Source organism: Meles meles, chromosome 6 (assembly GCF_922984935.1).
Source record: "Meles meles chromosome 6, mMelMel3.1 paternal haplotype, whole genome shotgun sequence".
NCBI classification, from domain to species: Eukaryota; Metazoa; Chordata; class Mammalia; order Carnivora; family Mustelidae; genus Meles; species Meles meles.
The window spans coordinates 123,023,296-123,037,830 of record NC_060071.1 but is presented as its reverse complement, the minus strand read 5'-3'; the positions used below and the strand labels follow the sequence as shown (position 1 = coordinate 123,037,830).

Genomic DNA, 14,535 nt, shown 5'->3' with positions numbered 1-14,535 from the left:
GTTCTGATGAAAACACTTCCTGAACAAACTCTACCAAAGTCACAAAGGGCTTTCCATTAGCTGGAACAATTTGTACTAAAACACACAGGATACTCAAGGATACCTTGGATCCACTTGCTTTTTAAAATAATATTTCATGGGGAGATGGAGAGGAGAGGGAGTTGAGGGAAACTGGAAGGGGAGATGAACCATGAGAGACTATGGACTCTGAAAAACAACCAGAGGGTTATGAAGGGGCGGCGGGAGGGGGTGGGGTGGGGTGGGAGGTTGAGGAACCAGGTGGTGGGTAATAGGGAGGGCACGTACTGCATGGAGCACTGGGTGTGATGCCAAAACAATGAACACTGTTATGCTGTAAATAAGCAAATAAAAATAAATAAATTTTAAAAAATATATATTTAAAAACATATTAAAAAAATAAAATAAAATAATATTTCATTTGTACTTCTCAATGATTTTCAAAGTTTTCTTCATTTTTGATATTGTTTAGTTTGCTAGTCTTTGAAAAAGATTTTTTAAAGTCTTTTTTTTTGTAACAGTTTTAGATTTACAGAAAAATTGTGAAGGTAGTATTATTAACTAAAGTCCACTCTTTTCTTTTTTTTTTAAGATTGTATTTGTTTATTTGACAGAGAGAGAGAGAACACAAGCAGGGGTAGAAGCAGGCAGAGGGAGAAAGCAGGCTCCCCACTGAGAGGAGAGCCAGATGCAGGGCTCGATCCCACACCCCAGGATCATGCCTGAGTGGAAGGCAGGCGCTCAACCAACTGAGCCACCCAGGTGCCCCTAAAGTCCATTCTTTATTAGTGTCTACCTAATGTCCTTTTTTCTATTCTAAGAACATCAAATTATACTGTTTTGTTTCCTAAGGCTCCTTTGATTTGTAACAGTTTAAGATCTTATTTTTAAGTTTATCTGCCAGTAATTTGTGTTTGAATGATGCTTGTTTAATGTTTCTATTTTACAAATGCATATTTTTATTTGATCTTTAAATGTTTACTACTTCTAAAATTTGAATTAGATGTTTTTGTAATGTTAATGTTGTGATTCCTGAACACTTAGAGATAAAACATTGGCACTGATACCGGCATTTATCTGAAATAAGTGCTGAGGGTCCCAGGCCACAGTTTCTGTTTGGGTACAGCATTACCAAACCCCACACACGGATGGGCAAAAGATGGAGAATGTGAACGCACACAACTCAGGCTCTTGATCCAGGTGGGGCCACCACCCACAACCAGGAAGTGTGCAGCACAGGTCAGTTGGGTAGCCACACAAACCCCAGGTCCAAGCCATCCGAAAGCGCTCCCCAAATAAATCTTTTGCCCCCAGTATCCTTCCATACCACACGCTGTTCTTCCCCTGTATCCAGCTGGAGAAGACTTACTTGTGCCAGCCCTATTTGTTTCTTAAAAAAAAATTTTTTTTAAAGATTTTATTTATTTGTTTGACAGAGAGAGATCACAAGTAGAGATCTAAGAGAGGCAGGCAGAGAGAGAGAGAGAGAGGGAAGCAGGCTCCCTGCTGAGCAGAGAGCCCGATGCGGGACTCGATCCCAGGACCCTGAGATCATGACCTGAGCCGAAGGCAGCAGCTTAACCCACTGAGCCACCCAGGCACCCCAGTTTCTTAAAATTTTGTATAGCGAGTGCCCTAGGGCCATTTTTCAATGAAGATTTTGACACTGGTACTTTATCCTAGAGAAATCTTAAGTCCTTGTTTTTCCAGTGCTTTTTTGTTCATTGCTTGGAACATCGTTAAGCACTCAGTACACACAGGTGCTATTATTTGTTCAAACAAAGTTGACAGCAAGAAGGAAACTGGTACCATTGGCAGGAAAAAGCAACTTCTCTCCAGACATTAGGAACCAATGAGAATCACAGAGCAAGCAGGTGGGGTGGTGAGGACTGGTGAGTGGAGTACCCCAGCCTGCAGTGCGGGTGGGCGTGGTGGATTGAGAGTGAAGAGGAGGTGTGGGGGCCACCCCCAGTGGCAGACCCAGCAGCAGCCTGGGTCAGGGCTACGAGCCCCAGTGGAAGACCATGTGGAATGACCGCCTCTAGGATTCTGCGATGCAAGTAATACCAGCATCTGAAAACCACGATGGAGAGTTTAATCACAAATATGCAGCATAATTACATCACTAGCAGAGTGGAGTTCGACGTTTAAATACACATTACAACCTATTTGTCTCCCCAGAGGTTGCCAAAAGCAGTTCACAATAGTTAGGCTTCATTTTGTCCATAGTTCATGGCATATTCAAAGTCTTTAAAGCTGACAAGACCATCTGAGTCTTGATCTACTTCCCTGGAAAATGAAACAAAAGTTATTTCGTTATTTACAGATTATTTTTGTCTCACGCATTAAAAGCGCTCCACAATCTTTATTTCTTTGCATGTTTATGAGAGGTACCTACTTGAAGGCAAACTTGAAGCCTATTTTTTTCTTACATTGATAATGTCTACGGAGGGAAGGAAAGGAAAAGGTACTTACTAAAACCTACAAAAATAATATATTCCATACACTTATAGGAATGAAACCAAATGCACAGGTTTTTAAAGAAAAGCAGAAATGGTTTTTCTAATCAACCTGCACATTCTTTCTGTGATATACCAACAAATACATATGCATCACACAACAGAAATGTGGAATAAACCAACGAGAGATAAGAAAAATGTTTGGGGAATAAATAGCAGTGACGGGGACAATGACACCTGCACTGCGCTGCCTTGACATTCCTCGTCTTACTGAATCTTGGCATGATGCTGGGATGGGTGCACTTTACAGACAGAGACACTGAGCTGAAAGCGGTCCACCAATTTCACAAGATCACACTGCTGGTAAGTAGCAGACTTGGAACACAAATCAGGACCACGACACTCCCAACCAAAGCTCTCTAAATACTCTACTGCAAGGCGGCCTCCCTATGTATACAGAGCAGTCCAAGGAGAAGGGGTTGTATTGCAATTTCACGTGGCTAACTCTAGCTCCAGAAGTCTTCACGGGCCTCTGAAGTGGTGTTAAATCCTCACAAACACCCGATAAGCTTTTCTGGTGCAGAGCGGTAAAGATGGGAGCCTCTGGCTGGTTGGCTGAGGCTGTGGGTGGCTTCAGTTGCGTCGGCCCTGTGTGTCCCTAAAACCACTGAGACAGGAGCATTGCTCCCTTGACAGGGGCAGAGAAACAGCACCCCCTCCACATGGGTAAGCTAACACATGTCAGAAGGACAAAAATCACAGCATTAGAAACACACATTTCAACCAGGACCAGGAAAAGTAACATTTATTTAAGAAGCGTGTTTGAGGGATGCCTGGGTGGCTCAGTTGGTTAAGCTGCTGCCTTTGGCTCAGGTCATGATCCCAGGGTCTTGGGATGGAGTCCCGAATAGGGCTCCTTGCTCAGCAGGGAGCCTGCTTCTCTCTCTTCCTCTGCCTACTGCTCTACCTGCTTGTGCTCTCTCTCTCTCTCTGACAAATAAATAAATAAATAAAATCTTTTTCAAAAAAAGGGTATTTGAAAGGGTAACTGATGAGTAGTGGTCACAATTCCTCTTTGGGAGGCCTTCTAAAATAATACATTACATTCCTTACGTGGAGCTCCTGTGGTTGGTGCAAATTATTTGTTGAACCAACAAATGGTATCAACCATGACACAGGGCTTTTTAAAGCAAAGACGGGCCCAAGTAACAGAGCCACTAATCACTGTAATAGTTTTAAAGCAGGCTTTTAAAATATTGAATTCTAAAATAAACTTTCTGAATATTTCATGCCAAAGTCTCTGAAGTCTATAATGGTTCTGGATAGTGATGATAATTTTTCATTCTTTTGAAGTACAGAAAATCCCTACTTCTCTGCCCCAGGGCAAAACCATGTTGCAGTGTGTTAGCGTAAAATGACTGCAGACTGCAGAGGCCATTATTCTTGCTACTTCTTTTGGTAAAATATACATGATGATTTCATGCTATAACAGGACCAAAAGCAGAATGTTAGATCTTTTCTAAGGGATTAGAAATAATCAGTATCACATGTTACTGACTACGGAAAATAAACCTTCCCTCTTATTAAATTAGATAATTGAAGATTCTTAATATTGCCTAAGTATTTTTCCCAAGGAATTGGATTAGATCGGTGGCCTTTTTTCTTTCCACTCTGAACTCGTATGGTTGAACTATAAATCCCAGAGGGTAGGTTAAGAGGATAACCTAGAAAAGTAATGTTTGGAATAAACTGCTTCTGATAATATTTTCTCAGTATGTTTATTCACTTACTGAAATGCTGAATGTTTGTGGAAAAGGGAATCCCTTTTTCTCAGTAAATAACCTTCATTGTAATTGCATTCACTTATTTTTCTTGCTGTCTTTGCCAAAACTTCCCATCATAAAATGGGCACGGTATAACCAAGAATCATTAAAATGGAAACATTTATTCATAAAGTTTGTAGTGGCATTTTATTCACATAATGAATGTGAACATCGTGTTTATATTTAGAATGAGACGTGGTAAAATACCTCCTATCTTCTGACTTTTCTTCCTCATTCTGTGTGTGTGTGTGTGTTTGTGTGTGTGTGTGTTTGAGACAAAGAGCAGGTCTGGTTGTCTCAAGGAGGGTAAAGAGGAAATTCACATTTCAGAGCTATAATTTTAAAAGCTGAAATATATTGTTTTTTCATCGAGGATGGAATTATCCTGAAGAAGGAAGGTTTCACAGCACCCACACTTGAATCGCCGCGTGATCGAAGAGCAGATGTGGCTGGCGGCTAGAAGCAATGTGCGCCGATGAAGAAACGTCATTAGGTAGCGAGTTTCATCGTTCCTGTTTACCGCACTCTCCCTTGGCAGGCACTTGCTCTGGTTCTGAAAGGAGGGTGTGCTGTTTTGGTGTTACCAGCACTCACCGAGCACTAAATACTCCACCACCTCTCACTCCAAGTAGAAATGAATTCGAGGAGGGTGAGAACTTTCTCTTGTTTCTGGCTGTGTCCCTACCTCTCAGCTCACTACAGGAGACTCATGTTTGCAGAGTACATGAATTTCTGGAATCAACAGATCTGGAGAAACACCTGACAACATTAGGGAATATCTACCACCTTCCACGAAGTGTTAGGGGTCGAAGAAAGAGAGTATATCATCACTGCTTTTAGAGAGTCTGGAAACCAGCCAGAGAGAGAACACATGCTGATGGAGGCCCCCGGGAACCTCACTCAGGGACCCATAAGGAATAGTCAGTTGCAGTCTCCATGCCCAGTCACATTTTGTAAACACAGACTAGGTAGGAGAGAGACCAAAGAGCGAGATGAACTCCGGCAAACAAGGCCGCAGAGCAGGAGACGGATGGAAAGAACCACTTGAGTGTCAGGCTGAACAACACAGAGGGAAACACAGAGCAGGAAACTGGAAACTGAGACAGAAGCTAGTCACATCTGAGTCTAACCTGCCCTGCAGCCGAAGCCTGAGCACTCCCTTCGGGCTAAGTAGCAGCTCTTCCACCAGACAAGTGGATGTAGATACAGACGAGTACACGGGCATCTGTTTCAGAACTGGCTTTTCAAAGGAGTTAACAAAGCCCCCACAGATGTACAAGAGAAAAAGAAATGCTGTTTGTTAACAACAGTAACTGCTTTCTAGAAATACAGGACCAGTTAAATTGAAGCTTCCTGGTTTGCTTGCTTTTGAGATGCAGAAGGAAGATGTGGGACTGATTCGTGGAGCAGAGACTCAGGAGAGCTGAGCTGCTCTGTGTAACTCAGCACGAACAATTTAGGATTCCCGGGTGCAAGGGGATGACAGGCCAGATAAGAGAGAGATGAGGAAGAATAGGCCACCGAGAGGCAGGAGGCGGGGATCCTCCATGAAGGGACATGGCCCCTGGGAAAGTCTGTGGGGGTGTGGCGATCAGAAATCCTTTACTCAACTGCTACGTTTACCGTGTGGTTCAAAGGTGTCTGTATTACTTGTTAGAACCTCCTGTATCTTCACCAACAAGTGCAACTGGCAGACTCTACTACAGATGGGGTATGTGTGTGTGTGTGTGTGTGTGTGTGTGTGTGTGTGTGTGTGTGTTGTGGGGGGGCTTCTGTGTTGACTTCGAAGCTGAAGACTGAGTTAGGAGATGAGTTCCACCGGAGCAGGTGCACAAGCCAGCAACAACTGTGGGGGATGGTTTGATGATCTATCAGTCGAATTAATGCAGAGGAAGGCGTGAGAGTCATGGGCCTTCCAGATACTGTAAAAACGCTTCAGAAGTGCTTGAAAATCCTGCAGGGTGTGGAATGGGGCTTCCAGGCAACACTGAACTGTGACACACAGAACACCCAGGCTGACACTGGGACACATTGAGAATTTCAGGCAAGACCAGACTGTGTCCACTTAGCTAGGTTCTGACAGTTTTCTGTTAAAATATAAACATTTTCTGACTCATCCTGTAAGTGGTTATAATTACTTTCATCAGCATGAGCTTTAACATTTGTCTGTTACATCCTGACTTGTTAAGCGAGCTTCTGTTCTCTTCTTTTTGTGATGCTGTGTGGACTCCAACAGCCCGACCTAGTTGGGCAGACCCAGAGGCTAGGTGGGTCCCATCCAGAAGGAGCCAGGCTTTCACAGAGAATCTCTCACTAAGGGAGGCCAGAGTGTTGCTTTAATACATTCTGAGGAGAAACAGAGGGGGTTTTCGAATTTTAAAAATATATATAGTGACTGTTTTTCACAAGTAGTGTGAAAATATTTACATAATATGTAAATGTGAAAACATTTACATAATAGCTATTTCTTGTAATCTTTAGAAAATAGCTATTTCTTGGAAAATACTTTTTGTAAAGTAATTCAAGAGAGCCACATGGCCAGGTCTCCCAAGCCAGATTTCAGATTGGAGTACGTGCTTTTCCCCAAGATACTTAAAAAAAGGGGGGGGGGATTATTTAAAATTAAAAATGAAGAAAAGAAAGAGGCAATGGTTTAAACTCATTAAATTGAAACAATGGAATATTCTCTATCAAAATGATATAGAGAATATAAACGTGATTTTTTAAGTGGAAACAAGAATATAAACTAGTATGCATTATAATTACAATCTTATAAACATCAATTTCATTTGGGCAGAACTTGAGTGTGAAATGGTGAGCGGAAACTTCTCTTTGGGGTTATTTTGTCTTAGAGTATTTTAAAATATATATATATTTTAAACACACTTGTTTTTTTTTTAAAGACTTTATTTATTTACTTGAAGGAGAGAGAACAAGAGAGAGAGAGCATGAGAAGGGAGAGGATCAGAGGAAAAAGCAGACTCCCTGTTGAGTAGGGAGCCCAATGCAGGACTCGATCCCAGGACTCCAAGATCATGACCCGAGCCGAAGGCAGTCGCTTAACCAACTGAACCACGCAGGAGCCCCAAGTATTTTTTAATATTACTGATATTTTTCAACTGAAGGAATATTTTCTTTCAGTACGAATTTTCTGAGAAGATCGCCTTATTTTACAATGTGTAAACCCTCAACAACCAGGGCAGCGTTTGGCTGGCTAATCCTTTACCGTGGGAGGCTGTCCCAGGCACTGCAACCGCTCTGGGCTCTACCCTCCTGATGTCCGTAGCACCCTCTGTCCTTGCTCCCCAGCTATGACAGCCCAAAACGACTCTGGATATGGCCAAGTGTCCGCTGAGGGACAAAAGCATCCCTTGTTCAAAACTACCAGGCTAGAGGAACCACAGTTGGAAGCAATTCTTTGGAACATTCCAGCTACATCTACACTTACTACAATAATTGCTCTAAGGACTTAAAAAAACAACAACAGGTGATTTCAGGGGCAGCTGAGGCACACATGTTTCTTGGATGGGTTATGCAGATAACTGCCCCAGTGCTCTGCCTTGCCGACACTAAGGCTCTGAATTGAGCCCAGAGAAGACCGCACTCGAGAGGCAAGCTCTCGGTGTGATAACGGAGCCGGTGACAGGCATATCTGTGTTCCCAGCAAATACACTGACAGACAGCAATTATTCTGAGTCACTGTGATAGTCACATAGGGTTTTGAAAGTTGACGCTATATTTGATTCACCTGCAACATGAATGAGAAATTTAATGTGGAGGCAAAGATTTAAATTAGAAAAGTTTTCTTAGTGGAATTTTTGGGGTGGGGGAAAAAAAGAGAATCTCTTTCTCTTTGATTCTTTATGGAATAATTTAAACTAAAGTCAAAACTGCCATCACATTAGGGACAAAGCTGTCATCCTGACTGAACAGTGAGAATAGAAATTACCCTCCAAGCAAGGAGCCCCTGCTGGGGATGAGAGGACCCGCCAGTTGAAGATGTGATGATGACAGCTTCTCCCGCAAGCAGCCTTCTCTTCTGAGGAGCCCGCTGGTTCTTTCCGCCAGCGTGCTTGCCTCTTTGTTGATGAGAGTCCTGCAGGGCTCTACGGCAATCCGGTTGGTAATGTGTTTATTAATTTTACCTTTTTAAAGACACGTGTTAAGAAAAGCCATTCGGACACGCAGGAAAGATAAAAGAGATGTGTAGATGGTTTCTGGTCTTTTCCAGGTTCCTGTGTGACTTTGGCTGTGGACTCCCTGTGTGCCCACCTCATGTTCTCACCCCCATCTTTTAGTCTGGTCGTGGCCGGAGGACTACCCCTCGGCGCACCCAATGCCAAGTGTCTCTCATTGTCTTCCTGAGACTGCTAACACCCAGGTGTGGCCCTCGCACAGATGCCGTCTGGAAGTGTGAAAAAATAAGGAGTGGACACCACATGGGCCAACCCCTGCCCAGGGAGGGAGCAGAGGATGTCGGCTCTCTCCTGTCCCTCAGGCAGGCAGACAACTCTGAAGTTGTCCTCTCGGCTCCTTGGAGGTTCTGCTGGGATCGAGCTCTAGTCGCTTCCATTAGTAACAAATTTGGTTCACAGACCCCTGTGCTGGCTTGCCCTCAGTCTCTGTTCTGCGCTTGCTCACAGAGGTTCTTTCCCAAACAAGCTACAAGCCATTCCTCACCCAAAGCCCTGCTTTCAGGAAGAACCCAGGCTGAGACATGGCAGAAAGTTTATTTTGAGAGATGGAAGTTCTCCCGGGGCATTTAAATTGCCATCAGCCATAACATAGTCACGTCAGATTCTCATGCAGGTGAGGGGTATCTCACTACTTGAAATAGATCAGAGTGTTCCTCTAGAAACATTTTTAGAGCAAATGAAATATTGCCTTTCAGAAGAGCTCTGAAGTTTGAAGCTCCAGACAACTGAATTGCCAGGGGTCACCAGAAAATGATAGGAGCAGGCTTCTCTGTCTAATACACGCGTCTTACTTAATACTATTTAGTCTGTCAGCAAGTCATTATTCTTTTAGCAGGAAGACAATACGTTCCTAAGTATAAGAGAGGTCATTGGCCTTGTGGATACAGAGGTATAGCCATGGACTGGCCACGAGCAGGTGGGGGAATTGGGCACGTTGGCTGAATTGGGAAGGATAAAAGGCTGGCCAGACCAGATCAAGAATGAAGAATGACACACGCCAGGCAAAGCTTTGGCCTCATTAAGACCAGGCTCAACTTTCTAAATGAAAGACAGGGTGGATTTTTTTAGGTTCTTCCGCAGCATCCATTCTACACCTCTGTGCTACTCAGCAGCTGTGGGATTTGGGTGAATGGCTTGCCACGCCAGGTTCCAGGAGGGGCAGCTAACTGGCCGAAGCCAAGCACTATAATCCCGCCCTCCTCACCACAGGGATTGGGTTCAAGAATCAACTGGCCAGTTGGCACATGACATTTCTCCCTTGGCCACTGCTGGCTGGTAAGGAGTTGGTTTGACCATAATGAAGCCTAGGAATTCTGTTTGTGAGTTAAGAAGAAGGCTTGGAGAGCGGGGATGCAGAGGTGAGGCTGGGCGATATAATAGTCCTTTTTCTACCACAAGGACGCAATCTCCCCAGTTCTGTGAGCCAATGGTGCATTGATCCAAAACTTTCTGTACATGTGCATAAATGTCAATTATCAGCCTGAGAATGGGGCTATCCACAGTGAGAGAAAGAGTCAGAAGAACAGCAGAGTGAGCTGGAGTCTAATCAAACCAGGCCTAAACCATGCCTGAGGTCAAAATTTTTAGTCACCTGACCCAATGAAGTTAAGATTCAAGGACTGCTCAAGGCAGTCTGAAATGGATCACTGATATTATCAAATTAAAGCATCCTGACATACCAGGGATCCTATCTGAAGTCTTTTCTCAACCTTGCAGTATCTGGAACTTGGTAGACATAGAACAGACACTCAGAAATACAATATTTGTGAAATGATTATTCCATTTTGAAATGAACCCTAAAATAATTCAGATTTTCTTGTCAGGTGTGATTCTCAAGATTTGGGGTTACTCTCCACAGTTCTGGATTCTGAAGAAGTTACTTTTCTTGCTGCATCCAACAAAAATCTCTATTTGTAGCGCCTTAACTGTGATTATGTGCTGAAAGAGGCTATTGATGGGACCAATGTGGTTTTTTCCTTACAGAGCGACAGGATAGATTCTCCAGTCCAAGACAAAACAGAAAAATGGATGTGAAATGCAGTCACAGCTGGCAAAAGTGATTAACTATAAATAATGACTCACTTTGTCCTATTTACTAGGTTTTAAAAATGAGGAGTCTTATTTAAAGCTAGAAATATTTTAAAAGGAGGAAAGAATGTAATTTCAGTATGCTTGATTATTGACTACTTGTGGGCATGTGGGTAAACGCAATCAACATACAGCCCAATGTCTCACTTCCGGCAAAGAGTGTCATATTCCTTCTCCAGCAAGTGTTTTAGCAGAGCTGCTAATAAACAGTGACATGATCTTTTTTCTCAGTTTGAATCTCTGGAAGAGAAATTGTGATGTAAGAAAACAGCACAGATCAGGCAGCTTTAAGGATAAAGAATAAAACCCAAAGTGAACATCTTTGAACCAATTACAAAAAAAATCTGGTTCCTATGTCTTTCTTTCCCCACAGCAGATCTGTGTGACAGGTTTGCTCTGAATATGGCAGGGGGGAGGCAGCAGGATCCAGCAGAAACGGCCTAGGAGGGAGCTTTCATCTCAGTGAGGCTGTGTGACCTTGAGCAAGTGTCTTAGCTGCTCTGAAGCCCAAACTCTTCACTTGTCAAGAACGGTTGGGCTATGACTTGCCAAGGTTTGATACGGCTCTAAATTTTGATGAATCTAAGCTGGATCTTCACATACAACTTAGTGTCTTTGTGCACAGAACATTTAAAAATACAACCGAATTCCTATTAGCTATTTTTGCCTTCAAAAAGTACTTTGAATCTTTAACCCTGCAGACAGTTGTAAAGAACCATACATATATAAATGTAAATGGGGAAAAAATGATCCTGCCTTCAACAGTGTGAAATATGAATTGAGATAAAGCCATTTCTATTTCAAATATATAATCACTTCAGCTGAGATATCTAGTATCATCTTGAACTTGATTATGAGATAAAAGAAATGGGACAGAGATGGCAATCATTTAATCTCTTAAGAACAGCTATTCTGAAGAGCTTTTCACTCTCTGCTCAATAGATTTCTCGCAGGTTATGATCCGGCTAGAAAGAAAGCATAATGATGAAGAAAATTATGTTTTCAATAACACACGCTTTTACAGTACGAGTCCTTCCACAAAGGAGGCAATAAAATGAACTCTGACCACTTTAACAGATGGCGTAATGGCTCAGTGCACAGATGTGGCCTCTCTGAAAGCAACAAGTTCATATCCTTGACTGGAGGTTTAGGAATGAGCTGAACTTTCAAGTGTAATGTGGGAAAGATTACATACTCCCAGACAAGAAAGCGGAGTATTAGTGGACTCCGAGGCTTGGAGAGATGATCCAAAAGAAAAGGCTTAATGAGCTTCATTTTGCTAATGCAACAAACAGACTTGAAGTTGAAATATGAACCATAAACATTCAAGTCGTTTAGAAATCCCTGCTAATAACATTGCTAGCCACTGCGTGATAGAAAGCTTGCTTTTTAAAAGCATACTTCCTCGGAGTCAGAAGATACCGATTGTCAAATAATGCTTATCTTCTCTAATAGTATCATGTTTTCGAGTAGAACATAGATTTAATAATACATGATAGGGAGACTGGAGAGTTTTTTGTTTGCTTATTTTTTCCTTTCTTAGGAAATGTGAAGCTCAAGTTTATCTGGAAAAGGAAATGTGCCAGAAGATTCAGAATATTTTTTAGAAAATGCACATAGTAGCAAAATAGAATATAGAGCTTCAGTAAGTAAAACAGTGTGATTAAGACCCAGCAATCAGTGAGTGAGAACAACATCCAGAACACGTACATAGGAATTCACCAAAGGTCAAAAGGGGCATTTCGAATCGGTGGATATAGAACAGTTCGGAAGGAAAAGGAGCTGGGATAATGGGTTATCCATTCTGACATGGGTGAAGTTTGATTCCGAAGCAGAGCTTGTTATACGTTCCACAAAACTTAATTCCCTCTCTTCCCGAAAACATAGCTAAACCACATTTTCCAGCCTCCTTTACAATTAGATCAGACTGGGAGCCCTGGCAATGGAATGATAATAATATAATAATAGAGAAACAAAAACTAGCCATTGCTTCATCTAATTAAAAGCACTCACATTTCAAAGGAGAGCACAGGACCTGACAGTCACCCTAGGGACTATGACATGGCCGAATTATACTGTGTTAGTTTAGCCTCACCAGAAATCCAGGGGACTTACTCCATATAGCTTAGTTATAGAAACGTTATTTTAAAATTTGATCAAGTCAGGTTTTGTTTTTTCATTAAAGGAGGATGCAGGAATTTATAAAAATTAATATTTTTAATTGCTTATGCTTTTGTTTTAAGTAATATTTAAGAAAACAAGATTTTATATCTCAGCCCATTTTCAATTGATGTGCATCACTGAGCCAGTAGGAAATCTGGCCTTAGTTCAGAATAATTACAATAAATTACTTATGCTTTCATTTACAACATGCTCCCATTTGAAACCTCTGGGTCTGTGGACAATAATAAACAACATAAAAAATGAATAACGTTTCATAATGAAACAATTACCTCATATTATCAGAAGCTCTCTATTAATAAAGTCCACTTATAATCACAAAGTCACACCAAATGGAATGACCATGAGGGCTTTTAATATGAGAATTTCACTCAAAAGAGATAAAGGTTCGCAGGGCATATGACAAGTGTTCAGAAAATTATGAAATGCAGAAAATGTGAACATGGCTAAATTAATCAAATGCAAGACTAAGACCAAGGGACTCCAAGTTCAGAAGGGATATTTTAGGACTGAAAGCTGGAAGTGCTCCTTCATATAACAGCTAGAAAATGGGACTTGTTTCCTATCCCTGAAATGAAAATAAAATTCTCAAGGTCGGTATAGGGACTGGGAAGGAAAAGGGGATGTACCCGCCTTAACGAGGTCTCAGAAATCCCATGATACCCCCGGGCCCCAGTCCTCTCCGCTCCTGCCTAGCACTGAGAATTACTTTTCAGGTGGGTGACCACTGTGCCGCAAGCTGGCATGGCAATGGCCTTGTTGGGTAGGTGGGCGGGGGAGAAGAGCCTTTAGATGTTTTGGACTGAAAGAGGAACTGGCTCATTATGGTTTCAGCAATGTGTAGATCACTTAAGAGTACTGGGGTGCTGGAGGGGCTCTTCTTAGCCTTGGGAAGAAACTGGCCTCTCCCATAAATGGCCACTCTAATACTGATTTCAGGGATTCAAATTACTAGTCCCATCCAGTGTGACATTTTCTGCCCATTATCTAGTCTCTCCTGCCTCCAGGCAGGACCACATCATTGATTACGGAGATTTTCAGCCACTAAAAAAGATCCTGATCATCATTAAAGACATTAAGTGTTGATCTGCGCTGACTAAGTGAGTTAAAAGGTTCGTGCCCTTCTAGTAACAACTCAAAGAGGCTATTTCAGGATATTTATTAAACAAATTAAGTATTTACATTATGCTCAAGCACAGAGGCACAGACACTGAGCGCATAAGTGTGAGAAGATGAAACCAAGAGAATTTATGGTGGCAAAACTCTGCCTTGTCAGTTTCCTAGAAGTGGGTGCTAAAGACCTACCAAATGCTTGGGAATGAGGTTGAATTGGGGAGGATCAGTGGCGTCCTGTTGGCCACCTGCACAAACCTTTTTAATGTAGTTGAACTAAGGTAACCAGAAGTTCACTCTGATTCCAAATGTTTTCCTTCCAGAATGTATAAAAAGCAGTGATTAGGGATTGGAGAGACAATTTAGGAAATCTCCTTCAAAGCCTAAAGACTAAAGAAAATGGGTATATTTCTCCTACAACCCCCCCCATACACACAAAATTAAAAATCTCAATGCCATAATAATAATGAACCTGATTTAAGAAATATTTACTTTAGCCTATGGTGCACACTATGGCAGTTTTCTTGAATACAGCAATGGTCTGTCAATACTACATCATCAATGTCATGATTATTATGAGTTTTCCTCCTATTTGGCCATAACCTTGCAGTGAACAGAGACCAATACATCCTGTTCACGGCGCTGTTCCTACTCCTG

General features: G+C 42.1%; 1 protein-coding gene across 1 annotated transcript in view; it reads right to left on the bottom strand.

Moving 5' to 3' along the window:
* Positions 1-1,626: 1,626 nt before the first annotated feature.
* EFCAB11 (EF-hand calcium binding domain 11) overlaps positions 1,627-14,535 on the bottom strand; it is a 146,509-nt gene continuing 133,600 nt past the window's right edge. The window contains exon 6 of the mRNA XM_046009274.1: positions 1,627-2,307. Within this exon, the coding sequence (XP_045865230.1) occupies positions 2,226-2,307 (82 nt within the window). The 3' untranslated portion in view covers positions 1,627-2,225. The remainder of the gene's footprint in view (positions 2,308-14,535) is intronic.